The sequence below is a fragment of the Haliaeetus leucocephalus genome, unplaced genomic scaffold (genome assembly GCF_000737465.1).
Source record: "Haliaeetus leucocephalus isolate CR32 unplaced genomic scaffold, Haliaeetus_leucocephalus-4.0 Scaffold0, whole genome shotgun sequence".
Lineage (NCBI taxonomy): Eukaryota > Metazoa > Chordata > Aves > Accipitriformes > Accipitridae > Haliaeetus > Haliaeetus leucocephalus.
Window position 1 is genome coordinate 7,882,744 of NW_010972436.1, and position 27,339 is coordinate 7,910,082.

General features: G+C 36.7%; 1 protein-coding gene across 1 annotated transcript in view; it reads left to right on the forward strand.

The window, feature by feature from the left end:
- LOC104838311 (macrophage mannose receptor 1-like) overlaps positions 1-27,050 on the forward strand; it is a 61,557-nt gene extending 34,507 nt beyond the window's left edge. The window contains exons 12-30 of the mRNA XM_010578031.1: positions 1,372-1,571; positions 2,069-2,193; positions 3,370-3,457; positions 4,388-4,532; positions 6,081-6,122; positions 6,242-6,405; positions 7,540-7,607; positions 8,910-9,010; positions 9,521-9,663; positions 10,412-10,526; positions 12,427-12,596; positions 14,359-14,461; positions 15,336-15,565; positions 16,644-16,809; positions 17,755-17,907; positions 20,917-21,033; positions 22,933-23,100; positions 26,240-26,293; positions 26,680-27,050. Of these exons, the coding sequence (XP_010576333.1) occupies positions 1,372-1,571; positions 2,069-2,193; positions 3,370-3,457; positions 4,388-4,532; positions 6,081-6,122; positions 6,242-6,405; positions 7,540-7,607; positions 8,910-9,010; positions 9,521-9,663; positions 10,412-10,526; positions 12,427-12,596; positions 14,359-14,461; positions 15,336-15,565; positions 16,644-16,809; positions 17,755-17,907; positions 20,917-21,033; positions 22,933-23,100; positions 26,240-26,293; positions 26,680-26,930 (2,603 nt within the window). The 3' untranslated portion in view covers positions 26,931-27,050. The remainder of the gene's footprint in view (positions 1-1,371; positions 1,572-2,068; positions 2,194-3,369; positions 3,458-4,387; positions 4,533-6,080; positions 6,123-6,241; positions 6,406-7,539; positions 7,608-8,909; positions 9,011-9,520; positions 9,664-10,411; positions 10,527-12,426; positions 12,597-14,358; positions 14,462-15,335; positions 15,566-16,643; positions 16,810-17,754; positions 17,908-20,916; positions 21,034-22,932; positions 23,101-26,239; positions 26,294-26,679) is intronic.
- The last annotated feature ends 289 nt before the right edge of the window (positions 27,051-27,339 follow it).

Sequence of the window (27,339 nt, forward strand, 5' to 3'; positions counted from 1 at the left end):
TTAATATGAGTTTGGGAAGAAACTTTAAATTGAGATCAAGTTTCTGATTTGTGTCTGTTCTGGGAACATCTGTGTCTGTACTACTCTGGAAGAGCAATATCTGCAGGCATATTGCGCCCTGCTTGCATGTCCTGCCTGCTCAGCCATATGTCATAGTGCACTTGCTCACTGCATGTTCTGAGGTGTGTGAGATGACAGCATGCATGAAGCACCATCCTAGAAAAAATGGAATTGTAGGGAAGGACAAGAGGCCCAAGGGAAGATTTGTGTTTAATCTTTTTTTAGTTGATATATTTGCTAGATTAATTGTGATTTCTTTATTTACTAACTTTTGTTAATGAAAACATTGCTATTTTTTTCTGTTCTGATAAAATTATGGGGGTGCGAGGTCATTTCATCTCTGACATGATCACATCAGAAAGGGGATGGTCATCAGCCTTCAAGGTTCTGGTGTGTTGCATTTGCCTTTTGGGAGATCCTCTGATTCATTTTAGTTTCAGTGTCTAAATGTTGATTTGAATGTGTCAGGTGGAGTGGTAAGGCTATGTAGACCATAAAGCCAATACTAGGCCTATATATAGTAAGTCCATTTTGAAAATCATAGTCAAATTAGACAAATTTGAGAAACTAGCTCTAACCACACCTTCAGTTTTAGGGAAGAATATATTGGATCACAGGTTATGATGTTGCTAGAGTCAGCCACTGGAGGTGATTTGATGTGAGGCACAATTCAGTATCTCAGATGTGGATGAACCACAGATTTTTTTGCTTGTTTTTTTTTGCTTCATGAATTAAAATCATAGAATCATAGAATCACAGAATGGTTTGGGTTGGAAGGGACATTTAAAGATAATCTAGTCCTACCTGCCCTGCCATTGGCAGGGACATCTTGCACTAGATGAAGTGGTTCAAAGTCCCATCCAACCTGACCTCAAACATTTCCAATGATGAGGCATCCACAACTTCTCTGGGCAACCTGTTCCAGTGTCTCACCATCCTCAGTAAAAAAAATTCCTCGTTATGTCCAATCTAAACCTACTCTCTTTCATTTTAAAACCATTGCCCCTTGTCCTGTCACTACAGGCCCTGGTAAAAAGTCTTTCTCCGTCTTCCTTATAAACCCCCGTTATGTATTGAATGGACGTGATAAGGTTCTCCAGGCTGAACAACTCCACTCCCTCAGCCTTTCTTCATAGCAGAGGTGTTCCAGCCCTCTGATGATTTTTGTGGCCCTCCTCTGGACCTACTCTAACGTTAGAAATATTTTTGGCTCTATACAAAGACTTAATTTCCATCAGTATAAAATATGAAGTTTTCTAAATTCTTATGACCCCCTAAACATTGCTTTTGTGCATTCCTGTTTTCAACCAGGAAGAAAGCCGGGCTGCGTTGCCATGAGGACTGGAATTGCAGGTGGATTATGGGATGTAATAAAATGTGAAGAAAAGGCAAAGTTCCTATGCAAAGTGTGGGCAGAGGGAGTGACGCTTCCACCTCTTCCTACAACAACTCCTATTCCTCGGTGTCCAGAAGGTTGGGACTCAAACAATCGTATTAGCTTCTGTTTCAAAGTAAGTATGTTGCTTATTTCTGCATTAAGGTAGTTTGTATTTGCTGCACATACATGCAATAAAAATTGGTATACATATATCTTACTGTTTCATGAGCTTATTTACAGATTATATGTAGAGGTCTTGTTCCCTTCTATTGAAATGCTGATGGTTTTGTTTATTCTGTTAAAGTCTGATCTTCAGGTCTGATCTTCTGAACTTAATTTCCAATTCTTTTAAGACTGAATTTCCCATTCTTTTAACATTAAAAGTTCCTTTCTCCTAGTTGTTTTGCAGCAGATACTCCTGTCAGCAATGCAGTTTGCTAACTTGGCTTAAAGACACTTATACTAGGCCTGTGTTTCACAGAGGTGAACACTCATAAACACTGTATTCAAAGTTTCTGTAATCCTCCCAGAACAAATTAATTGTAAATAAATTGCTTTTGGGTACTGGATGTTTCTTGATCTTGTGATCAATATGGTCTATTTTGTCTGATTGCAAAATGCTCTCTTTAGCCTTTTTCAAGAGGAGAGCAAAAGAAAACATGGCTTGAATCTCAAGAGTTTTGTCGAGCTATAGGAGGAGATCTGGCATCCATTAATGGTAAAGAAGAACAGTATGTGATATGGCGTTCTATTGCGTGAGTATCTGTAGTGTGGTTGTCCATTTACTTTAATTAGCCTTTTGATCTTTCTGAAATATTTAATTTTAGGTGTAAGTTTTACTTCAGTATAAGCCAGTCTGGATTCATTATCTGCATCTGTATCAAACACATAGCAAAAAAGTAGAGCTGATGAAATAGCAGAGTTGTATGACAAGTGGCAATCATTCCAGAAGCTAATGCTAAAATGAGATTGACAAGATATCTAGTTGAGGCTACATTTATCAGGATGTAAAAATATTTACTGTGGTTTGGGGATATTATAAAATTACCACAGATGCCAGTTGTTTTCAGATAAGCACATGTACAAGATATAAATCTGGTCAATATGTTGGTTGTTTGTCATTTTTATGAACTAATCAGAAAGCAGAAGCAACTTCAGAGTAATTTTTTCCTACACAGGGAATGTAAATAAGGTTAGTAAGTCCCTGAACTGTAAAAATCAGGTGTAAGATTTCTGAATGAGATCAAATACTCTTAAAAAGGTAACACTTGCCATATGACCTGAATAGACTGCGCTCGATGAACTTGTACATCCCTGTCTAACTAGGAAGCAAGACTGAAACATAGCAGCCTTGCAAAATGCTACAACCGTACTAGAATCCCAGCTACGTACTTACAGTAAGGAAGAAGTCTCAGATGCTGCATTACCACAAATTGACTCAATAAATTCAGATAAATCAGTAAAGTGTGTCTGCTTGCAGACAAGAATTAGCTTAAGGTGCTATTTTTCCAATGTGATTCAACTGCAGCAAGTAACTTTGTGTTTGGAAACCATAAATGCCTTTACAGAGAAGATGAAGAGTTGATAAATGGAGCAACAGTAGCTATTGAACTATTATACAAAAGTATTAAGCCACTTCATTTTCAGGAGCTGGATTGGATCTGGACATTTTCTTGGTCAGTATTTCAATCTGTCTGAGTTAATGTGTAGTGATAACACCTAGAAGTGGTTGCATTTTAATTAATTTCCACCCTGGTTGTTATTGTTTCTAACAAACAGCTTTGAGGATTATTTTTAAAGAAGCTTATTAACTGTTGTGAATGATAGATTATTAAAAATATTGTAATGCCCTTATTACTCTTGGTTTTACATTTAAACTTCTTATAAATGAGACACTTATTTTGGGGTGGGTTTTTTTGGTTTTTTTTTAGGAACAATGGCTATTACCACCAGCATTTCTGGATGGGGTTATATTACTTGAATCCTGATGATGGCTTTGTTTGGAGTGATGGATCTCCAGTGAGTGATTTAATTTTCCACAGCTGTTATTTTGCATTCCCTGTGCTTATCAAGTGTGTGTGGTGTATGTGTTTCTGTGTAATTTTATGCTTAATCATAACCCTCTACTGTATCATGCTATTTTTAGGAAAGCTTATGAATAGCAATTTCATGGCTTGATTTTTTTGGCTAAAACATACTGATTTTTGATAAGAAAATGTGCATTGAAACAGCAAGAAAATTAAATCCATGTAGACTAAAAGGATGCTGTCATAAATGCAAGGATTTTTTAAGGGAAAAAAAATCCATCTTTAGTATTTCTCTTCTTTACTAATTTGATCTTTATCTGAAATGGCCTACATTCCATAGAGCTGAAGGCAATTGTTTTATGTCAGTGTGACTTCACTGTACTTTAGACTAAGACAGAAAACTAGAAAAAAAAGTGGGTTTGGAGGTGTGGGTGTATTTCATGCAAGGTTGGTCAAAATATATTGATGGAAGTTTACCATACAGAAAACCGAAATTGGAATTTATACAGGAAAATCAGAATAGCAGTAATATTTTTTTAAGAAAAATGTCAACATTTTTGTTGTTCCTCAATAATGTCCTACTATTTTACTCATACAGGATATTTACTTAAATTAGTATCAACATGTAGCATGCCCCATCATTGTTATTAGGTGAATTTTACAGAATTTAGGTCCTATAAAAAGTCAATATTCTTCCAAGTGCGATCAGAAACAACTGTTATCTAAGCTGCAGTCCAGCTGCAATCTGAAAAAAAGTTTGAAATGTCAGCATTTGCACAGGGAGATTCTGGTTTCCTTTTATCTAAGTTTTTAAACTGTCAGTAGGAAGAAGTTGTGGGTCTGTGGTTTAATGCTGTCTCCTCCCTCTCTCCATTGTTTTCTTTCTATATAACAGAATTTCACAAAACCTTTTCTGTCATAGGTGCGGTATGAAAACTGGGGCTTTGGAGAACCCAATAATTATCAAGGGATTGAACTTTGTGCAGAGATCAGTGGTGATTCCAGCATGCTTTGGAATGACAGGCACTGTGATTATCTATATGGATGGATTTGCCAGATAAGAAAAGGTATCACTTACTCCTGTGTATTAGTAAAATCAGAAAAGATTCTCAGTTGATTTTTTCCTTAACTTTAAGAAATAAAAAATTTCAAAACCTGTTTATCAGAATAGTTCTGGTGGAATGTGAAATATCTAAGTGGTATAAGGGTTTCCATGTGTTCAATGCATTTAAAGATACAGAGCCTTTGGTGCTCTGCTGGAACTTCTCACTGACCTTTCTCTATGATTTCAGAAAGGGAAATGTGATACTTGAAAAATAGGAAATGTTAATTTGAATATTCACATTCACTTTTGACTTTTCATTTAGAGAAGTTCATGCCTTCTCCAACAAATCCTATTTTGGATTTTTTTTTCTGAGTTGAGTTTCAAGTTATTAGAAAATAGTTTGCAAATCAGTTCACATACCTGAATTTTTATGTGTGAAAACTCCCTCCTTACAGGTCAGGTACCGTTTTGTCAACTAATTGAATCTGTAGTTGCAAGATGGGGCCTGGTTTTGAGATACTTTTTTTTGCTTTGGCTGGGTTTTATATTCATATGTCGGTTTCTTGCTAAATGCTTTTGAGATCTGAGTTCAGATGCTTTTTATTTTCTGAACACAGCAAGACAAAATTTATGATTTAGAGAAATCTTGAGTTCCACGCAGCGCATCTACCTAAGTCTGAGTATTTTAGAAAGTGCTTATTTAAACATTTTACCATATTCTTATATTGGGAAGGAGGGGAGCAAAATAAAGAAGCTGCATTAGATTATTGACAATAAAGTATCAGCTCTGCTTTATATTGGTAAAAGAATTTCTTAGGCAGAGAATTTCTTATTAAATGCTGATATCTGTGAGGTCATAATTTAGCACCGAGACAGCATGAAGACAGAGATCTCCTGTGTTAGAAATTGTTTTGCTGAGCTGCTATTGATGCCATCCAGGATGCTATCTCCATGATGCCATAGCAAAAACAAACTCGGGAATTCTTTAGCTTGAGGTCTTCTTTTCAGAAAGGACCAGTTAATTTCTTGGGATCTTTTCCAGTGAGATTTTATCTGGGGACTTTTTTAAGATCCAGATAGCAGTTCTTCTCAGCCAGGGAAAGATGGAAAGAACCTCACTCTGTAGTAGCTAGGGCACCACGGAAGAAGATAACCCAGCCTGCGTTCCTGCTGTCTCTGGTTTAAGCCAGAATTCTTGTATAAGTGACCAGGGGAAAGGAAGGAACGGGACACGCAGGACTGTCTTAATAGAGTTAATGCTTTGGGACATAAGGTTTTCTGTATCCAGTGAATACCAAAAAAAATTACTTAATTCAGGTAAATGTCAAGGTATTTTATAATACCTTGCACATAAGGAATAGCTTCAGGGAACAAGAATATTTATTTAAAATCAAATAGTGTACCCAAAATAAGAGATTAAGGGTATTTAGTTCCTTCTAGGTTTTGGTGTTAAATCCACTGCTAACTGTAGAATTCAATGTCAATAGAAAAAACATGCCTATCAATTATGGTAAATATTTTCTCTTACAGCAGAAAGTTTACAATCATAATAAATATTTTTTTCTTACAGGGGCAAGTGTAAAGCCTGAACCAACAGAATCTCCTGCACCCAGTAAGTGTTATTGCTATTACTACATGTGTGTGTGTGTTTAAAAGCATTTTTAAAATTTCACTGATGAGAATGTCTTCTATCTCAGGAACAATGTAATTAGCTTAGCATTTATCTTACAGAGTACAAGACTACTGAGGATGGATGGATTATACATGAAGACAAACAATATTATTTCAGCACAGAGAGTGTTCCTATGGAAAAAGGTCGGGAGTTCTGCAAAAGGAACTTTGGGGACCTTGCCGTCATTCAGAATGAAAGTGAAAGAAAGTTCCTCTGGCGATATGTAAGAAAAATCATTAATACTATGGAATAAATCATCCAAAATAAGTGAGCATGGTCACAAATTCTTTTCACTCTGGTGTTCTCCCTACAAGTTTTATGGTAGTGAAATTGCAGTAGCATTAAGCCAGATTAATATGAAGAACAAACTCAAGTCTTTTTTTAGATTGTTTCATAGCTGAGATGAGGACAATTTAGTTTCGTATTTTATATAGAAATAAGCACAGGGAACATTAAACAGATCATTATTTGCTTTTCCTGTTCAACGTGGCAGTTCTACCACGTTGTATCTATCTGCAACTGGTAATGTGCTAAGGTAAATCTTAATGCTTACTTTTAATTGATCTGTGGCTTCATTTTAGCAACAAGTCTTGTACTTGTGAGCTATGATTCTGTAAGGCGGGTGAGTTAACTGAAAGTAAAGTTTATCAACAGATAAGATAGCTTAAGTAGTGGATCAAAAGAGATACTGGCTTACATGCAACACTCAGAACATTGGCTTTTGATCTTGTCAGTGTATCTGGGATGTAGTCTACCTAGCAGCCTCTTTTTGGTCCTCAAGTTTGCTCCTTTGCCTCCTTCTTCTTGTGGAGAAAATATAATTATGCAGGAAGAACAACTTGAGGCATGGATTATGCCATGAGAAAGAGCTTTTAAATGATATTTCCTAGGTGGCTGGGGTTGTTTGCCTGTTTATACTGTATTGAGACCAACTTCTTTCAATCAGGAATGTGCTCAAAAGTCAGATTTGAACTACAGAGAACTTTTCCTAAGCTGGCTGAAGAGTGGCTGTGAGATGACACAAAGGCCTATATCAATTTATATCCAAATTGTAGGAAGGCTTGTCCCTTGCAAAAAATGTGTCAGATGATGTCCACTGCAGAGACTGTGCAAGAGGTGCTGATTTCAGTGGCTTTCAAGTAAGACTGTGAGAAGTGTTGATATAGTGACCACACCTTTTGGCCAATGGTGAAGTTTGACCGTGGACTGTCAGTTGTGAGCTGATTTAACTTAAATGTTGCAGCTAGAGAATATAGCAGTTCATATCCTCTGTCAGACATATATTACTCATTATTAACATAACAGATTTCTACGGTAAAAAGAGGATATTTATACAATTTTAATCTTTACATTCTAGATCTTGAAAAATGGCAGAGAGGATTCCTATTTCATTGGTTTACAACTGAGTGTTGACCAACGGACAAGGTATGCCAACTAGAACCATCAAGCTTGCATTGTGCTTTAAAATAAAGAAATCTACAGAGCGGAGCAAAAATAATGAAGTGCTTGAATGAAATTGTGGCCTGTCAAAACAAATGAGAATGTTTTTCCCCTGAATTCACCCAAAGCTATCAGAAAAATTACACTGCAGATAATGTATTTTGAATTTTTATTCAGGAATTCTAGTTTCCTTTATTCCGTGATTTATATTGAAAATATAAATAAATGCCCCAACTCAAAATATGTAAGATTTTGATAGGTAAAAACATTCTTTTTCCCTGTCTGTTGGGAACAGACTGTAATAAAGAGAAAAATGCGACATATTTTCTTTCTGTAGAACAGAGATAGCTGTTGCCATTATATGACTTCAGGTGCACTGTGAGGATAAGCAGGTTTTCTGTAAGCCTTTCTGGATGTCAGTATACAGCACCATGTTGATTTTTACATGTGATGTTAATTTAGGCCTGGATTCAGTTCAGTCTGGGTCTTGAAGTGCCTGGATAGATGCCTAATAGTTCTTGGTTCTCCTCATAGTCTGCAGTAACAATGAGGAACCTCCAGAAGATAATTAGGATGTTAGGTGAACCAGATCACCTTCTGAAAATGAGGTGTCTGTGCTATTCCATTGTTTTTGTATGGACCCTAAGATGAAAACGCTTTTAAGTGAAGTACCTTGTGTATGAGCATCTCTGTCACTTGCAGGCCAATAGGAACATGTCTCCTAATAAGTGTTTGGTTGCCTGGTTATGATTTTTTTCTTTATTGTTTAGTCTACGTGAATATACAAGTTTTTCGATGTTTGTATTTTACCTTATGGTAAGGCACATTGTCACAGGAATTTCCTTGTAGGTGGTTTGTCATGCCCTTTTCCTCTGCATGGGGGAAAGATCAAGCATTTTGCCAGTGTTGTGAATAAAATCTCTTATCTCTGTAATAGGCACAGGGAATGTATGACTTGGGGGAAATGGTGAGCAACCGGGCTTTCTCATGCTGAAATGGTGTCTGGCTTTCACATTGGCCCAAATGGTTATTTTGAGTATTGTCCTATCAGTTGCAAAAGTGTCAGCATATTGCTTAAATGTAAATACAACTTCAACACATACATCTACATCTTTGCGCAGAGAGGAAGGTTAGTGCAATTAACAAAGAGGCAAATTGGTCAAAAAACCTTGTACACCTTAAGCTATGAATGGATATATTAAACATATTGCAAAATTACTTTTTGTAGCATGGAAGCAATTCTGTTTGTATGTTAAAGAAGTGTTTTGTTGGATTGTTTTTCTTAAGCTGGATGGATGGCACTCCAGTGAATTATTTGGCATGGGCACCACATGAACCTAACTTTGCAAATAATGATGAAAACTGTGTTGTTATGTATAAGAATTTAGGTGAGTTTTGTATGTTTGTTCCTGAATTTAGTTATTTCTGTGTTTGTGTCACAACTTTTTTTTCTTCTGAGAGGCACCCCTTCCCCCCTTTTTTTGCTCTTTGCAAAATGTTATAGAAGTAGACCATAGTATTATTTTCAGCACTTAACAGTTTTGTGCTCTTGTGTTTGCCTTAAGCCTACCATGGGGAAGCTCTGATAGAGGTCTGTGGTTGTGATTGCTATACAACTGGTTTATATTTTTTATTAAAATTGGCCTAATGTGCCACTAAGAAATTGATATTTCTAGTACCTGGTTCTACACTGTTTTTAACATTCTGTAATTACAGTGTTTATAAAGTGATATATTTATCCTGGATGCTGATATAGAATGATAATAAACTGAGAGACTCTAAGGATTTGATCTTGCCTTTCAACTAAAAGCACTTTGTATAAGAATGAGTGAAACTGCTTTCCATTTAACCAGCTCTGGATGTGGTGTCATACAGTTCCCTATTTATCTTACATTCAGGATTTTGGAATGATATAAACTGTGGTTATCCAAATCCCTACATATGTGAAAGGCACAACAGTTCCATTAATTCAACTGTTCCTCCAACAACATTTTCAGCTCCAAGAGGATGTCATCCAACTTGGCTTTCCTTTCATAATAAGGTACTAGAACAAATACAGTGCATGTTGGATGTTTGGCAGCATTAAATAGAAAACAGGGAATTATTTAATAATATTGTTTCTTATTAAAGTAAAATATTATTATTTTTTGCAAAGAGCTGGTTGACTCCTGCATGCTTTTTTTTTTGTTTGCCCATCCACTGTTTTGCAGGAAAGGTGCTTTTTTAATGCTTCTAATGAAGTGGCAGATGAACATATTCAGTTGCAGTTGACGAAAGTAATTTTCTAGTCATCTCTTCAAACCTTTTGATATGCATTTCCTAAAGAGTTTAGACAGAGTTCCTGAAGTATTGATGCTTTGACCTTGATGTTTTTTAACCAAACCATAATGCTTTGTCAGTACTGAATACATTTTGCCTTCCTTAACTTTACTAACATAGTATGCTTTGTAGAGTCAAATAAATAAACAGGCAGACTAATATCAGTCATGCATAACTTACTACTGTTAGTTGACTGTCTATAAAAAGTCAGTTTTTGCTTATTTTCTAGGGGTTTCAGATCAAATCTAGTATGTGTCTTGTTAAGCAAAACACTTTCTTGAGAACTTTAATTTTATATAGAACAAGGATCAGCACAAAAAGCTCATTTTAAGCTGAAAGTGGTTTTTTTTTCAGATAAATGCATTATTTTACTGCCTTTTCTCCATCCTGCTTTGCTTAAAGCAGTGGTTTTCAATCTGTGAGGGATATTGGAGTAAAGATAATATATAGAGAATTTGTTCATGTTTTAGTGTTACAAAATATTTGGATCTACAGAAGATGAACGTGTCACTTGGCATGCTGCACGAACAGCTTGCATGAATTTAGGAGGAAACCTGGCCACTATCCCTAATGAACAAGTGCAAGGTACTGTGTATAGTTTTGTAGCAACTAGATGAGATTACATTTAATCTTTACAGGATGGCTGTTATATTTTTGTGAATATAGACAGGATTTGACTAATGGTTCTATGATCTGATTTTTGTTCCAAAACGTATAATTTTTAGAAATTTACAATGAAGTCTTTACCTGACTGTACCAAATCTTAATATTGTAATGTTGGCTTAGATATATGTAGTATATTGTCCTGGCAGCCAAAGTAGTGCTTCTTCTGCTTACACATCATGCCAGCTGGACCCAGCAAGTTCCATTCCAAATAATGTAGTTTCACTAGGTGGCATTAACATGCTGCATGGCTTTCATATTAACTCAAGCAGAACACCTTTAGGATGAGAACTTACTGTCTCTGGGCAGCTTGGGACAGAGGTTTGACTGCTCATACACCTACCCACAACTCACCACATACATGTACCATTCTTTTCACTAGAGGAACTTATTTTAATGAACCTAAGAGCTACATCCATGACTGGGGGAGATGAGCAGAGGGAAATTACCTCATGCTTGAATAAACATGGCACACATTCAAATTAAAAATTGGGGAAGATTTTGATAGAAGTTAATAACACCCTCTTCTTAGAAATACTGTTTTATACTACAGTGGTGAGAAAGAGATGTTGCACAACACATACTGTTTGTGAACTCAAAAGAGCATACTGAAAAATCAACCATAGTAAAACAAGTCCGTGTTGTAGTCTGAACAATTAAATAGTTTAAATTTAGACTGCTGACGTGAACTTAGTGCTACTTATGTTTCCACATGTGAAGAGATGAAGAATCAAACTTTCACTTTTCAAACGTAGTTAAATTCTTCTCCAGCATAATTTCTGCAGTACAGATTTCAGGTGATTGGTTCATGCACAGGGCTTGAATTCTAGGTAAAAGAGAAATGAGCAATAAAGTTATTAGCACAAAACTATTGTTATTGCTGGCAATGTAGGCATAAAGGCTTGGGTTCCTGCTACAGTTTCTGGCAGAACAGCAATGCTAACATTTGGCAAAGAATTCTACAGGTTTCATTCCTGGAAGTGTAAGTTACATTCATTTTAAAAGACTAAAGGAAGGTGAATGGTTGGTAGAGCAGACAGAAATTCATCTATTGTTTGCAGAGAAAAGTAAGCCCATAACAATGACTGTAGCAGTTGGCAAAAGCCATTATAAGTTCATTTTATCACAGTGTTTGATGTATCTTGGATTAGCAGGTTGATGAATGCCAGCTGACCTAGCCTGCTCTATTTGTCAGCTAGCCACGCTAGCTAAGACACATAAACACCTTCCTGGACTGTGCAAAGCTGTGGTAGTTAATTTACTTGTGATGAACAGTTCTGTTGAGGCTCATTTTAAGCATGTTGCTTGCGCATTCTGCTCCCTGCTAAGACAGTGCAGGCTATTGCTCAGGTTTTCCAGGGAGAGAGGAAACACTCTCGCAGTTCTATAACAGCACTACTTGTGCAGATGCACAAGTGGTAGGTGCTCAGTGGTGCTGTCTGATGCCACGGGGAGGTAACCACTCTGGTGGGATTAACAAAAATGTATGTGATCTACACGGCTGTATATTTCTAAGAAGTCAGTTGTGGGACTAGGATTTAAAAATATCTGGACACATTTCTGTCATGCTTTTGGGAATCATCCCAGTACCAGGTTAGATACTTAGCTGAAGTATTTTGCCCAAAGCCACAGTTATATCTGGTTCCTTGTTCATTAAACTCAGAAGTCACCTCCTTTTCATCTAACCTGCTTGTGTTGTCAACAATGAAGTGTTCTGTATTTCAGAAAAAATACTTAATATCACTAATCTCAGTGAGGTCAGACATTTCAATTGTCCTTCATTAAAAGTATTTCTCTTTTTCTTTGCCTTTTTTTACTCTAGCTTTCCTCACCTTCCATATGAAAGATTTTGTTACTGATACATGGATTGGATTAAATGATATAAATCATGAACTGAGGTTCCTCTGGACAGACGGAACAGGAGTTTACTTTACAAACTGGGCCAAAGGCTTCCCATCGGGACATATGGATTTATACTCATATGATGGCCAGGTAAATAGCAATCACAAATTGTTAACTGAAATTTGATTTTAGATTGCATTTATGGATTTGTTGGGATTTGAGACATGTTACTGCTTGACTTACTATTACTACTTTCATACTTTTATACATGTTGAATATAAATCCAAATAGAGTGAATGGTTTTGAGCCCTTGTCAGTCATTGTATTAGCTGGTGACAGGATCTGTAGAGTGCTCATATAAAGTCTGGTTTCAGATTTCAATTCTCTGTGTCCGTGAAGGCTACGCTGCTTCTGTGTTCACCCCGCGTTCTCTCATAGGCTCTAGTAAAGAGGATAGTGGGATTCCTGTCTCATGACATTTTCCCCAGAAGCACACTGAATGAGCATATCCTCCTAGTCCTCTGACCACCATTGTGCCTGAACTTGGCAGGTTTCTCAGTTGGCATGTAGCTTGCAAGGGCCACTTACAAACATCCACCTCAAACAGCCATGTCTTACATAGAAGCAAATTCTGTCAGTCACATTTGCAGAAAGGACATGCTTCTATAAAAAGACAGCCATTCAGTTTTTATGGAGAAAAAAAAAAAAAAAAAGAAAATCACTTCCCCTATTTATTTGTCATACAAACTGATCTGATAGGTCATGAAGTTCCTCTCTGTGATCTTACATGTTGAGATAGTTCTGTTCTATGGAACTACAGCACATTATAGTACTTGCTCTATTTCTTTTGAATGCCATTTTTAATGTAGAAAACTCATTTTTATGTATAATGTCCTTTTTCCTGTTTTTGAAAGTAGCACCTCTCAGCTTGTTATCTCTAATGGAGGGAGAAAATTTGAGAGAGTTCAGAGTGTAAAAGAGAAAGCATCTTTAAAATGTTACTTTGGGGAGGAACAATAGATATTTTTCTCTTTTTATGAAAAGTAGTAGGATTTATATGAAGTCTTCTGTGAAAACCTATAAAGTCCCTATTTTATAAATTTCAGATTTATTTTTAAGTTTACTTGACCTTAGCAAAAAATAAGTTATCATAGTTAATACAAAATACCATGCAACTGTTCAGTTTGAAAGATTTAAAACTCAATGCATTTCACTCACAAATGAAGTGTTTCTCTGTGAATCTCATCCTGGACAGCAAAACCAAATAAGTAAATAGAATAAAGTAAATATGGATGCTTCATTGCCCAAAACCATTTGTACCCATGCAGTCTTTTGCATTCATCACTGTTAGTTTAATATGTGCTAACATAGGTTCTGGCTATTGTGTCCATGTCAGAGAAGTTGAAATGTCACTGTAAGGGTGGTACTGACAGATCAATGGCTGCCTTTGTGCAGGAGCAGTTCTAATTTTGCTGTGTGTACTGTTACAGCTTGCAACAATACATTTGGAGACTGATATGTCAGAAATGTTGCATTGCCCATTGAGGATCATGTTTTTTTCTGGGGCAAAGTTAACAGGTCTTTTCTACAATAGCTGATTTCACTTCTCTTGTGACATTGTCTGTGGCTTTCCTTCTCTCCATGCTGTATGTCTGGAGATATGACAATACTGAAATTTCTCTGGTCTGCTTATCCACCTCAATGTTGTGCAAGAGAGAGCAACATTAAGAAAGCTATGATGTGCAAGAGGAACAGAACCTCCACATCACAAAGCTTATGCTTTTAAATGTTACAGGGATATGAGACTAAAACTACAGCATTACTTGTGTCTGAAGATGTAAAAGGGGGACAAAAGTTTTGTATTTGCTTCTTCTAGCTATTTGTAACTGATTTTATATCTTTTTGCCTCGAGGCTGATTGTGTTGTCATGAGAAACAATCCTGTTAAGGAAGCAGGGAAGTGGGCTGATGAGAGTTGTGATAACAACAGAGGATATATATGCCAAATTAATGCAGGTACTTGTCTTTTAGTTAAAACACAATCAAACATTTTGTTTTTTGAGGGAATTGCTTGTGTGTGTGGATTTCAACATCATTTCACTTCCAATAAAGATACATCCAGAAATTGTTTTTCAGGCAGGAACACGAGGGTCATATGTGTCAGAGGTCCAGTTAGAGTCACTACTCTCAGCTGACCCTTCCCAGTAACTGCCGTGTTGCTACCTTCCTGAGCTGGAATTTATATCTGCATCTTTGTGTTTAGTACGACCCTTGACATAATATTTGTTCCATGATTTTGCCTGTCATTTTCTGAACACATTGGCTTTCAAAACATGTTCTGGAAAATACTGGCTTGTACATGTAACATGAACTGTCTGGGGTGTGACCGTAACTCACCTGCACTGAACTTGAGCTAATTCACCTCCAAAAAGGAAATTTAAAAGCAATGAAAACCTGGATTTAAATATCTGATTTTTAAGGACTGGTCTGTTGTGTAGTTTTTCTTTTCTCTGGCAAAAAAATCCCCGGAAAACAACACAGTCTCTGCAAAACATTTCTTTTGATGAAAAAATATTTTATTAAAGAAATTGTGACCTAATCTAACACTAATTCATTTCAGTAATACTGTTCTGGAAGATTATACAGAATGGTCCTTTACTCCTTGTCAGAGGTTGCTTTAAGCAGTTCTTTTCCTTTCTACAGCTTTGTAATTGATTTTTACTACTGATGTTGGCTTAAAGAATAGCACATCTAACCCATGATGATCAAAAGTCAGGGAATATGAAATCAAGAAAAAAAGCTTTTTGTTGAATTCTATTTACAGCCACAGTGAGATCATAATCCCCTTTTGAACAAGTATGTGAGTCTTTTTTCATCCTTTATTTTACAGATGCTGAGTTTCTGCCTTCTATAAGTTCATCCCCATCTAGCATTATCCGTTATGGTAACAGCAGTTATTTGTTCATCCATACCAAAATGAAATGGGACGATGCACGAAAGAACTGCAGACGTGATCAGTTTGACCTTTCCAGCATCTTAGACCCCTATAGTCATTCGTTCCTGTGGCTAAAGATGTTGAAGTATGGGGTGCCTATGTGGATTGGTCTTAACAGTAATGTGGTAAGAACGTCAGACTAATTGAACATGATGCTGTTTCTCTTATGGACAAATCAGGAACTGAAAAGTCTTACTATGTCACTTTACTTTAGCCTATTAGTTTATATCTTGGTCCTAAATACTTTTATGTGCTGTCAGATTTACAGGTAGGAATCCATCCTCTTCCATTATTCTGATTAAATTGTATATATTACATATCTTTTTCAGACTTTTTCTGTGATATTACACTCTGTGCACTTCCAAAAAAGACATTTTAGTCTAGCATCTTGAAATATCTCTTTGCATGTATGGCGTAGTTAAGATAAAATCCACATATTTTAAGATGTACAGTGGAAAGCATTTATGCTAAATAACAATACTTAATTTTCAGAAATAGAATAAGGTGCTGTTGCTATGACTTTTCCAACATTTTTGAGGATAGTTAGCCAAATAATTAATTGGTTTACCTAATTTAATTTTATTTATCTCCCCTCTCCCAGTTCTTTGATATTTTGATACTTTCTGGATCTTAAAGTACACAACCCTTTCTTCTTGGCACAGGCACTTGTCCCATATTGACTCCATTTGGCTGAGCGCATGAAAGAAATAGAAATGAGTGAACATCCCTAAACCCCAAAAGACTCCCCTAACCTAATCAACAGGATGATTCACTGAGTTCACCAGCTTTGGTGGGAAATGATTAAGTTTTTAAATATGCTTTAAGTTAAAATAATCTACATTTCTTGAAATTTGGGTGAAACAGATAGTACAAAAGTTAGTCATCAGACTTTCATTCCTACAGATTATTTTAAATGAAATTTGTATTATACCCAAATTAACAGTTTTCTGAAGTTCAAAATTAATTCAGTGTCACTTATTCTGCATTTCCTTTTGCTGAAAAGCATTTGTGGCACTGCTGTATTTCTCAATGAATAGCTGCTTGTCACAACATAAATTTAAAAGTTTGAGCCATTTGTATTTGTTACTGATTTCTAAAAAAAAAACTTCTAGCACAAGGTGCTGCATAGACAGACATTTGACTGATGAAGGAATGGTTAATGCTTAGAATTTAATCATTCCTGTTGATTTGTTTTGTTCTTAGACCAATGGGCGTTATGAATGGATTGATAACTGGAGAATGAAGTATACTAAATGGGCTGAAGGGGAGCCAAAACAGAAAATAGGCTGTGTCTATCTAGACATTGCTGGAGCCTGGAAGACAGGATCCTGCAATGAAAGTTACTTCTCTGTTTGCAAAAAACCTGATGGTAAGAACTTTAATCTAACCATTGTAATTACAATGATTATCTCTTTAGAGTTCATTGTGCTGGGTGGTCTGCTGATATATACTTAGATGCTGTTTTTTATTTCAAGACCTAAATAGATGAAACTATTAAAATTTACTTGGTTGAATGGGGCTGCTTTAAAATGAGGGCTAACACATACTAAGAAAGAGCGAGTATGACTGTGAATAGCCATCATATTAATAATGTTACATATATTTTGCAAAGCTTAGACTAATGTTACTCTGCTATTTATTCTGCGTTTGAGTAAGCATGCAAGACCAAAAACCTCAAAAATGAAAAGGCAGTGGATGTTAGGTAGTAGTCACATGGGTATGGTTGTTGAAGGGGGAAGAGCTGAATGACCAGGCCATAAGGTGTCACAAGGAATGTTTACCCCTAACAGCTTTCCAGGTTTTCCTTTTATAACTGAATAACAAACTACAGGTGGTATAGAAATGTTTAAGGATACTTCTTCAGGCTGCCTTCTCTTATGTTTTTGACCTGAAACTCCTGTTACTGTCATCTGATAATGCCTTCTGCATTCCATGATATTAGAACACAGCCCACATGATCAAGTTCATATGGGCCCTAATTCAGCAAAGCAGTCAGGTGTGAAAATAACGTTTGTGAGTAAAGTGTTGAGCTGAACTTAAGAATGTGTTAAAAGATAACAGTATGCTTGGATTCTTTGCTAAATTAGATTTCTTGAGACTACAGTTGCAGTACTTTGTTCATAGATTTAGGACTTTTTTGCATTACTGTGTTGTAGTAAGCAGTATAGACTACCGAGATTACATTTTTTTTTTAAACGCCTGAGTGAGTTTTCCAACATTCAGTTAGAATAACGTATTCATGATAAAAGAACATGTAAGAAGGTGTTTCTTTAAGTTTCGTGCTTTCTTTGTTTAAATTTCTTTTTTTAAACAGTTCAAGCTCCCACAGAGCCCCCTCAGCTTCCAGGAAAGTGCCCTGAATCAGAAGGACACAAGTCTTGGATCCCTTTCCGAGGTCATTGCTACTACATTGAATCTTCATCTACAAGAAACTGGGCCCAGGCATCTTTAGAATGTCTTCGACTAGGTAAGTATCCTCCTTAAAAAAAAGAGCACAACTTTCTGACTTGTTTTTCCTCTCTGTGGAAAGCTGAACATGTGCTATGTATTTTTGTGATTTCAAGGATGGTCCAAGTGTTGGACAGGACAGTTGCATCCAACTATTGCCTTGATTTGGGAGGAGATGAAAAATAGCTGCCTACATGTCTTTCACATGGGTGGGACCAGGCATTAGAGGAGCTGTGTGGCCTGGAGTAGAGATCACAAAAGTGGAAACTCTGTCCTTTGATCCTGCTAGGAGGTAGTCAGCCTCATCCACAGCAGTGACTAAATCTTATTTTAATGGCATTTTATATCTTTTGTATTCCTGATCTAATTTGCCCCTTGATTATTGCAGTTTTATGTCACTGGAATGACAGTTAGAACTCTCTAGGCTGGATAGTACATTAATAAACTAGGGTTGTTGTGTTGTTTCATTCTTGCAACTTCCTTCTCCGGAAAAGTGATGTAAGATTCATTACGCTAGAATTCATATGTCTATAGCATTGGTGTATATAGCATTGCTGGCAATGTGACTTAGGTGTCTAACCTCCCATTAGAATATGCAGAGATCTTGCTTATGCGGTCAGTGGAACTGAATACAGATTGAACTTCACTGGAAGTATATATTGACATTTGGTTAGGTGAATTGCACCCTAAACTCCACTGACTGGGTTGATTAGGTCTCCACTGATAATAAACCTACCAGTGAAACTGATGTCAAATATAGACACCTAGAGCTGGGTAAGAAGAATCTCTTTCTGCTGGTACTCAGGTTCATTGTTGAGTTCTCATGAGCTAGTATGTTGCCATCTCTCATTTGAGAAACTAGTATTTCTGAGGGAAGGTTCAAGTTTGGTATATGTTGTTTAAATCTCACTATATTCTCCACATCAACATTTGCATAACATTTGAATGAAGATACTTGATAATATACTTTTAAATATAGAAAACACTCCATAATAGAAGACTTTTGCTGTAGCTCAGTCTTTAAGACTATCACAATTGTTACAGTGTGAGCCATTTCTATACAGTCTTCTGAGTTCTTTTGTTGGCATGACAGATGCTCAGTCTTTGAAAGCTGCAATGTATGTTCTTAGTTATGCGTAGTCAAAAGAACCTTGACAACTCTGCACACAACAGCTGTTGTCTGTTATCTGCAGTTCTCTGCTTTAAGTGGAATGGTTATAACTTTGAATAAATAACATTTCTTTTCTTTGGAGGACTGAGTTTCTGAAACAGACTTTCAATAAGAAGAGTGGGGCAAATAAATGGAAGAGTTTTAAGGTGAAGTTTGAGAGGACTTGAATGATGATATTGCATGTGGTAGCAGGTGCCTCTGCTCACTGACTCAGGTTGTCCACAGCTGTCCCATATCTTTGTTGTTGGAATCTGCAGTCACCTCAGAATTGCCTTTTTCTGTTGAACTAAGATTCCTGAAAAAAGGCACTGACCATTTGTTTCAGCATATGTGGTAAAAGACTGGTGTTATGTGGAGTTTAAAATTTGAATGCTAGTATACTTAAGACTTCATGTCACTGACACCCCTTTCCCTTCAGTGCTAACCTTAATCTTTCACAGTAATTGTTAGGGCAGGCTGAATCCAACAGCCCAGCAGAAGCAAAGTTGCCATGGCTCTATGCTCCCAAGTCCAGCCAGTGACAAGGCTGAAAATGTGTTCCCTGTAGGCGCACATCCACATATACAACACATCTATACATACGTTCATGGCTGGCCACGCAGTAGTCAATCCCTCATGGTGTCCTGTAGACACACACAGGGGCACACACACATACAGATCTAGCTGGAACTCCCCTGTTCTCCCAGTAGCCATCCCCTCCTTGGTCTCACCCTTAGAGATGCACGCACACCAGCTGATTCAGCAAAAGAGGAATAATTAGAAAAACATAAAGACTAGTGAAAAAAGAGGAACGTTCCATGTTCTCTTATATTCTGCTGTCCCTGCTTGCACTCTGGGTTTTGTTTGCAGTTGGACATTTGCCAATTATATCTTACCCATAGTAGAATTCTGAACCATAGTAGAATTTATCAGTAGCTCAGCAGTGATTCAAATGACTTTTATATTTTCATTCTCTGGAACTGTGCCTTCCTTACCTGAGAAAAAATAACTTCAAAAATTGAACAGCCAAATCAAATGCCAAACACAGCTATTGCTCTGTACCTATGGACTGGATTCCAGCCCCACGCTAAAGAGAACTGAAGAGGCACTTTCTCCAGTGTTTAATGCCCCTCCATACAAAGTCACGTTGCTCATTCTGTCTTCTGGCTCCATGCTGTGACTTCTTGACTTTGCTAGAGCATCATACAGAATGAATTATGGCAGAATGCTTAGTGTTGTATGTGGATAACTAACAGGGTATTACACTGACTGGGCAACAGATGACCAAGATGATCATTCTTTCTCTGATGGCTACAAAGAGAATGTAGGAAAATAAACAAGACCTGGTTAAAGAGTTACACTAAGGACTGTGCTTCAGAAAGTCAGCAAAGTCTGTGCTGTACATGAGCTATAGAAAGGATCATAAAACATTTAATCATTAATGTGTGAAGTTACATTGTGCACAGACTGAAGTCATGTGTACTTTTTACTAAAAACCTTTAAATTTTTTAGAGTGCTTTTGGTTTTTTTTAAATAGTAACACATCAGTAGAAATTTATGCTAGTTACCATATTAGCCTGTTGTATTTTGCCTAGAGTTGTTTTTCAGTTATGTTGCTATTTCCCAGTGGATGGGGGAACAAACAAAATGCTAGTGCAACGTCATGGAAATGATAAGAAATGCATCAGCAACAATGCTAGAGTCCTTCATAAGATATTATCCAGAGTTAGTTTCTGTTTTGAACTTCAAACTCTGTTTAGAATTTGGCACAGATAATCAGTGGCAAAAATAAGACTGACATTTGACAGGACAATGAGAATGCTTTCCACTGTGAAACTTATGTCTCTAAGAGAGTTTTTTTTTCTTTGTGTCTTCCAGGTGCCTCTTTGGTATCAGTTGAAGACTCAGCTGAAGCCAACTTTCTGGCATACAGCATTGAACCACTTGAAGGAAAAACATCAACTTTTTGGACAGGAATGTACAGAAATGTGGATGGTAATTTCTTTACTTTTGACATCTTCTTGTTTGGTGAATAATTGTCACAAGCTGTTTGACAAGGGTGTTGAAAATTTCACCTTATACTTCTGTAATACATGAAAAGTGAAATTAGGGGGAAGCTGGTCAATTGTGATCAAGCAATAACCAGTAATATATAACAGAAAGACCAGGCACAGAAAGTTCATTTTAAAGCAAGAAAAATAATTCACAACAAAGTAAGGCACAAAAGTGCATATAGCAGAGTACAGACAGGACCATGCTGGGAGTTGAGCCAAACTCAGATGGTTCTTGTCAAATGTGGAGAGGCCCTGGGTTGATGGGCTTGAGATACTCCAATTTTTGAGCTAGACAATAATATGGCTAACATTACCTCTAGTCTTTGGAGTCACCATCCTGGAATGACCAGTCACCCATCTTTAGTTACAGCTGGCCCTCAGAACAGCTTCGCTTTGAAGCTGGAATTATTTGTGTCTTTGGAATTGTGTATCACAAGTTTTTCTATTTTCTGTCTCACTGTGAGGAAGGTAAAGTAAGAGAGAACAGGCAATAGGCTGCTTTAATTAAATCTTAAACTTGCTGATTATTGCTTTTTCATTAATACAATTAGTATTAAATTAAACAGATATTTCTGTGTTACGATAGACCTAAAAGTTACTTCAGTCTTGTGCTGTTCAGACTAAAGGGTCCAGTATAACAATGTGAGATGCAGGACTGCGAAATTGTTCAGGTGACTTGGGGTGGGGTTTTCTTGAGTTTTGGAAGGTTTTTTTCACGACTTCCTGCTCAACCACTTCAATGACAAACTAGCTGGGGAGAAGACAACTGTTCAATTACAGTACTTGAATCTTAACCAGAAAAAGTTTTCAGTAGAGGATGAAAGAATTTGAAGAGAGTAATGATTTATAAACATAACACATAAAGAAAAGCTGAAGTTTACTCATGTGGTTAATTGACACACAAAATGTTTTTTAAAGTGGGTCTAGAGCAGGTGCAGAACAATACAGCTCTCAGCGATCACAAACACAAGAGCTGCTTCAGCAAGTACATGTCATTATATTACTGGATAGTGATTATAGTGATTTCAGCATAACTGCATAACTAGATTTCATATCTTTGGAAAAGTGATTGTATCCAGATGCTATGCCCTGACACAAAGGGTGGCAGGCATTTAAAAAAAAAAAGGCAGCAAAATATAAAAACTTTATAAGAAAACAAAACATAGGTTTCATGCTGAGTCTAAGAATTTTCTTGTTTGAGTACAATTTAAGAGTCACAAGGGGCACGTTTATTCTAAATAAATAATACTATTAAAAGAAAGAAAGAAAAAAAGGAACCGGAAGGAAGAGACAGAAAGTCCCAGCATAGTTGAACAACAGTGATCACAAGATTTTTGAAGCAGATATTTAAAGAGGAAAATCGTGTGTGTAAAGTCAGTGGAAAGCAGCAGAAACTGAAACCCAGATGGAATAAAATTGGTCTTAGAAGGACTTCAGTGGGGACTTTGAAAAAAGTAATACAAAACCTCCCTACAAATTACTGAAACAAAGGACATTCTGGTGAAGATAAATTATGTTTTGACATCAGTAATTTCTATAAACTGAATAAATAATTGACACTGCACCATTGCAATAAATTGTGGGAGATACTTCTTTAAACTTTCTTGCCTTTGTAACATCATAAGCCAGATTAGCCTGCCATTTTCCAAAGATTGATGTTGTATCATTTGCATAAAAACTTAAGGGCAACATGATGTATCAGATCAAAAATCTAAATAGTCTAGTGGCCTGTCTCCAAGGCCACAAATAGATTTCTCAGGAAGGCAATGAATGTGGAGCAGGTGTCAACATGGAAATGAATACTATCTTGTTTTTCCATATTCAATGTTTTTCCAATTAGGAGAATGGTTGTGGTTAGACAACACTGCAGTGAATTTTGTCAACTGGAATGTGGGAGAACCTTCCCCTCAACAAAACGAGCACTGTGTTGAAATGTACGCAAACTCTGGGTACTGGAATAATATCTATTGCTCTTCATACAAAGGCTATGTTTGTAAAAAGCCAAAAAGTAAGTGCTGCTTTTATGAATTTGTTTTGTGTATGGAGTATGCTCCTTGCGTGCTAGTATTAGTAGATGGCAGTTACACACAGTGCACTTTAACTGGGTGTTTTGAGGTTTTATAAATGCCAAGAAATGCACATTTGCATGCCAACATAAAGACAGAATAACTCTTGTCACAAAGTAGAAGTTCTGGCCTCTGCTCAAGTCCCTTCAGAATTGTTTTAAAAAGATTGTGTTCCTATCTTAACTGTACCTAGTGTATACACTTAATAAGTTTGCCTGTTCTGTATCAATAATTGTTCAGTAATCACAATGTTAGTACTGTGCCTTGCACACACAAATTTATCTCATCTATTTGAAAATGTGTTCCTTAGGGTATCCCCACTGCTCAGCCCAGGGAGTACTCTTTGCTTCTTTCCCTCTGGCAGTCTCATGTGCATGGATTTTCCGAGTATGAAGTAGTGTTCCTGTGAACTGAATATTTATGCATTGTGAATTAGTGAACAGTTTCGGACCTTTTGTCTCTGTGTTCTCCTGTTTTGAGAAGATGAATGAATGAAAAGCAAAGCAAATAGCATAGTCTGAATATGCTAAACTGAAAGTGTCCTGAAATAGTTGAATATGCGAATTTGACAGGAAGGACATCTACTGCATAGGTGTTCCTAAGAGCCATCCTAATAATTTCTTCCAGCATGTACTGCAATATCAAAATCTCTTACTAATGTTTACTGAGAAAAGTGAAATGCATGTAGTAGCTGAAATATGCCTACTTCCTCTACAAGACTGGAAATGAGAGAAATTCTGCTATTCTTTCTACAAATTTGCTGTCATGCAAAATTATTCTTACTTACTCAGATGCTTGTAATGATGACTGTATCTTCTACAGGAAATACTGCAGAACTGTCAGATGTAACCATCCATTCAGAATCTACTTATCTGTCTTTTTACATTGTGATTGACAAAAAAAGAGGCACTTTATTTTCATTCTCTGTCCAGAATAGTCATAAATGTAGGTAACAAGTGTTAAAATCAATGGCCACCCTTCCTTTTCAACCATTCTACTCACCTGTTTGTGCTCGTACCGGCATTCACCTGTTTTGATACTGAGCCATTTCAAGGAGCTGAAGCAGATGAAAGCTAGTTACTTTTTCTAGGATTAGCTTCAGCCAGTCTAGCCTCCTAAGCTGGAATGCCATGGAATCTGCCAAATGCCAGTGTCAATGCAAGGACTATATAGTTGCTCACTCAAGAACAGGACACAATTGAGTCTTAACAGTTCTGTCACAGGAATGCAGCTTGGCTTGGCACAGTTCTGCAAAGCTGTGATAATGCTCCCTTTGCAGAATTGAAAAAAATGTATTAAATAGCTATAGGCTAATAAATGGGGTGTTAGAAGCATGATTTTACTTAGTTGCACTTGCTATGGCTTGTTATGTTTGCTGTTTTCTGAAGAGGCTGCAAACGCAAAACTGTGACTGAAATTTTCCTGTAGAATAGGTGCTATTTTCTGTTCCATTTATTGAGGTAATTTTTACCACAGTAATTTGAAATTCTGTAGCAGGTCTATTTCATGAATAATCTAACTTTATTTCGTGAGTAAGGAGGTGGTCTAAAGAACTATTCAGCAGTTCAACAGGTGCTAGTTGATTGTGCTACAAATAGTGACTAGGTATATTATGTTCATGACATCTCACTCTTCAGGAATAGCAGATTCATTTCCCTAAATATACTGCTTGTTTAACATGTGGGTAGGTTTAGCATGCAGTCATCTCATATCAAAACCCAACAGTGATGTACATAATATGCATGATCAGTGCTATACCAAAATTGGTCAGTCAGTTTTGGTGAGGAACAAGGAATAAGTGTCTATGTTATTATATTCCAAAAATTTTCCAATCAAATGAAGCAGTGCAGCCAGAGGATTATTTTCCAAATTTGCATAATGTAAATTATTCCTCCTATTCCTTGTCACATTTCTGAGACTGTTTCTTTACACTGTGCTTTTAGACATAAGATAGCATTATCTTCACAGAATCACAGAACAATTGAGGTTGGAAGGGATGTCTGGAGGTCATCTGGTCCAATCCCTGAGCAGGGCAACCTACAGCCAGGTGCCCAGGACCATGTCCAGATGGGTTGTGAGTATCTCCATGCATGGAGACTCCACAAGCTCCCTGGACAACCTGTGCCAGTGCTTAGTCATCCTCACAGTGAAAAAGTGTTTCCTGATGTTCAGAGGAAACCTCCTGTGTTCCAGCTGGTGCCCATTGTCTCTGGTCCTGTCACTGTGCGCCACTGAGAAAAGCCTGGCTCCATCCTCTTTACACTCTCCTTTCAGATACTTGTATACAATGATAAGATCCCCTGTGAACGCTCTCTTCGAGGCTAAACAGTTCCAGATCTTTCAGCCTTTCCTCACATTAAGAGAAGCTCAAGTCCCTTCATCATCTTATTGGCCCTTTGCTGGACTCCCTCCAGCAGCACTCTCATTCTCTTGTACTGGGGAGTCTAGAACTGGACACAACATGTCATGTAGCGCACATGCAATGCCTCCAGAGAGCACTTCATCTTAAATGATGGCCCACTTTTCCCAGCAAGCCAGATTTCGTGGTCCAGATATTAAATTTTAAATGAGCTACAAACATTTTAGTTGGATGTGGTATGTGCTAAGACACTTTGGAGTTCATGAGTGATTCCAATTGTCTATGTATGTAGGGAATTAGTCTTTTGAGAAACCAAATTTGTTACATTTGCTATGTTTATGTAAGATAACAAGTACTGTAAGAATTTGTAATTATATTGAGGATTGTGTTTGATCATCTCTGTCTTGAAGATGCTGTGTAGATTTTGTTGTGGTTTTACACTGATGTCAGCATCTGTCTCCATGGAGCTCTTTGATGCTTCCTCTTTTCTGCTAGGCTATGTAAATAACTACATGTGAGACCAGAATACAATAGACCATTGTGCTATGGCTTTTGATAGGTGTATATAGCTTTGTATGGACTAAACCCAAGTGTTTTCAGTATTTAGTGGTATGTATTACAATATATTTCTCTGAATATAATTGTCAGTATGTTCCAAATATAGAAATAAATAACAGAATAATGCAATAACATAATTCTTTTTCAATGTTTTGAAATGCCAGCAACCGAAATGCCACCAGAAGCTGAAATGCCCCCAGCTGAAATGCCTACAAAGGGTAAAAACATTTTTTTTCAAGTACACAAAAACTAGTCCTGTGTAAGATCTTAAACAGAACAAATCATATTCTGTATTATCTCTCCTACATTTTCTGACATATTTGAGTACCATATCTGTTTCCTAGGAGCATATTATTTCCTAGTAGAATACAATATACTCCATTCAGTGTCCAAATGCAGTTTTAAAAAAATAATAATAATTTGTGATAGAGCATGCAATGTTAGCATTTTAAAATCAATTAATTTTATGTTGCTACCTTTGTTTCTCATTATTTTGAAACAAATGGGACACTTTTCCCTAAAACATCATGCTTTCTGAATAGTTTCCAGTAATCAAAGAAAGAGTGTGTAGCATCCTCTTGATTTCTTTGTATTTTATTTTCAGCAATGACAAAGGACGAGAAGGCTCCTACGCTGAACCATGGTAAAACAGGAGTTGTAGTTATTGTTGTCATCCTCATCCTAATGGGAAGTGGCCTTGCAGGCTATCTCTTCTACAAAAGAAGAAAGAATCGCTTGTCAGCAAATGACAGCTTTGAGAACAATTTGTATTTTAATAGTGATGCAGTTCCTGGAACTAGTGACACAAAGGATCTTGTGACCAACATAGAACAGAATGAACATGCGACACTGTAATGTAATAAAATGAAATGTAATGTAATATGTAATGTAAAATGTAATGTAATAAAATGAAATGTGCCTTGTTTTAATAAAATTATGCAATTAGAATTAAGCCAAAGCTATTTTCTCATGTGCAAATACTGTAGCAGCCAGTTTCAGTGTGTGCGTAAGGCTATACACAGCAGTTATTTTTATTTTGTAACCATTGTATAATGTGTAAGATTTCAGAACTCAATGATTTGATGACCCACACTGGTGAGTGCAGGTCTTAAGAAAAGAGATGATATTGACTAATTATTAAATGGAACAATAGAAATGGATGCAATAAAGGAAGTAAAATGTAGATACATCCATTTGAGAAAACTCCCAAGATTTGAAGTTTCTGCACCAGAGTTATTTCAAACCATACTAATGCACAGATTCT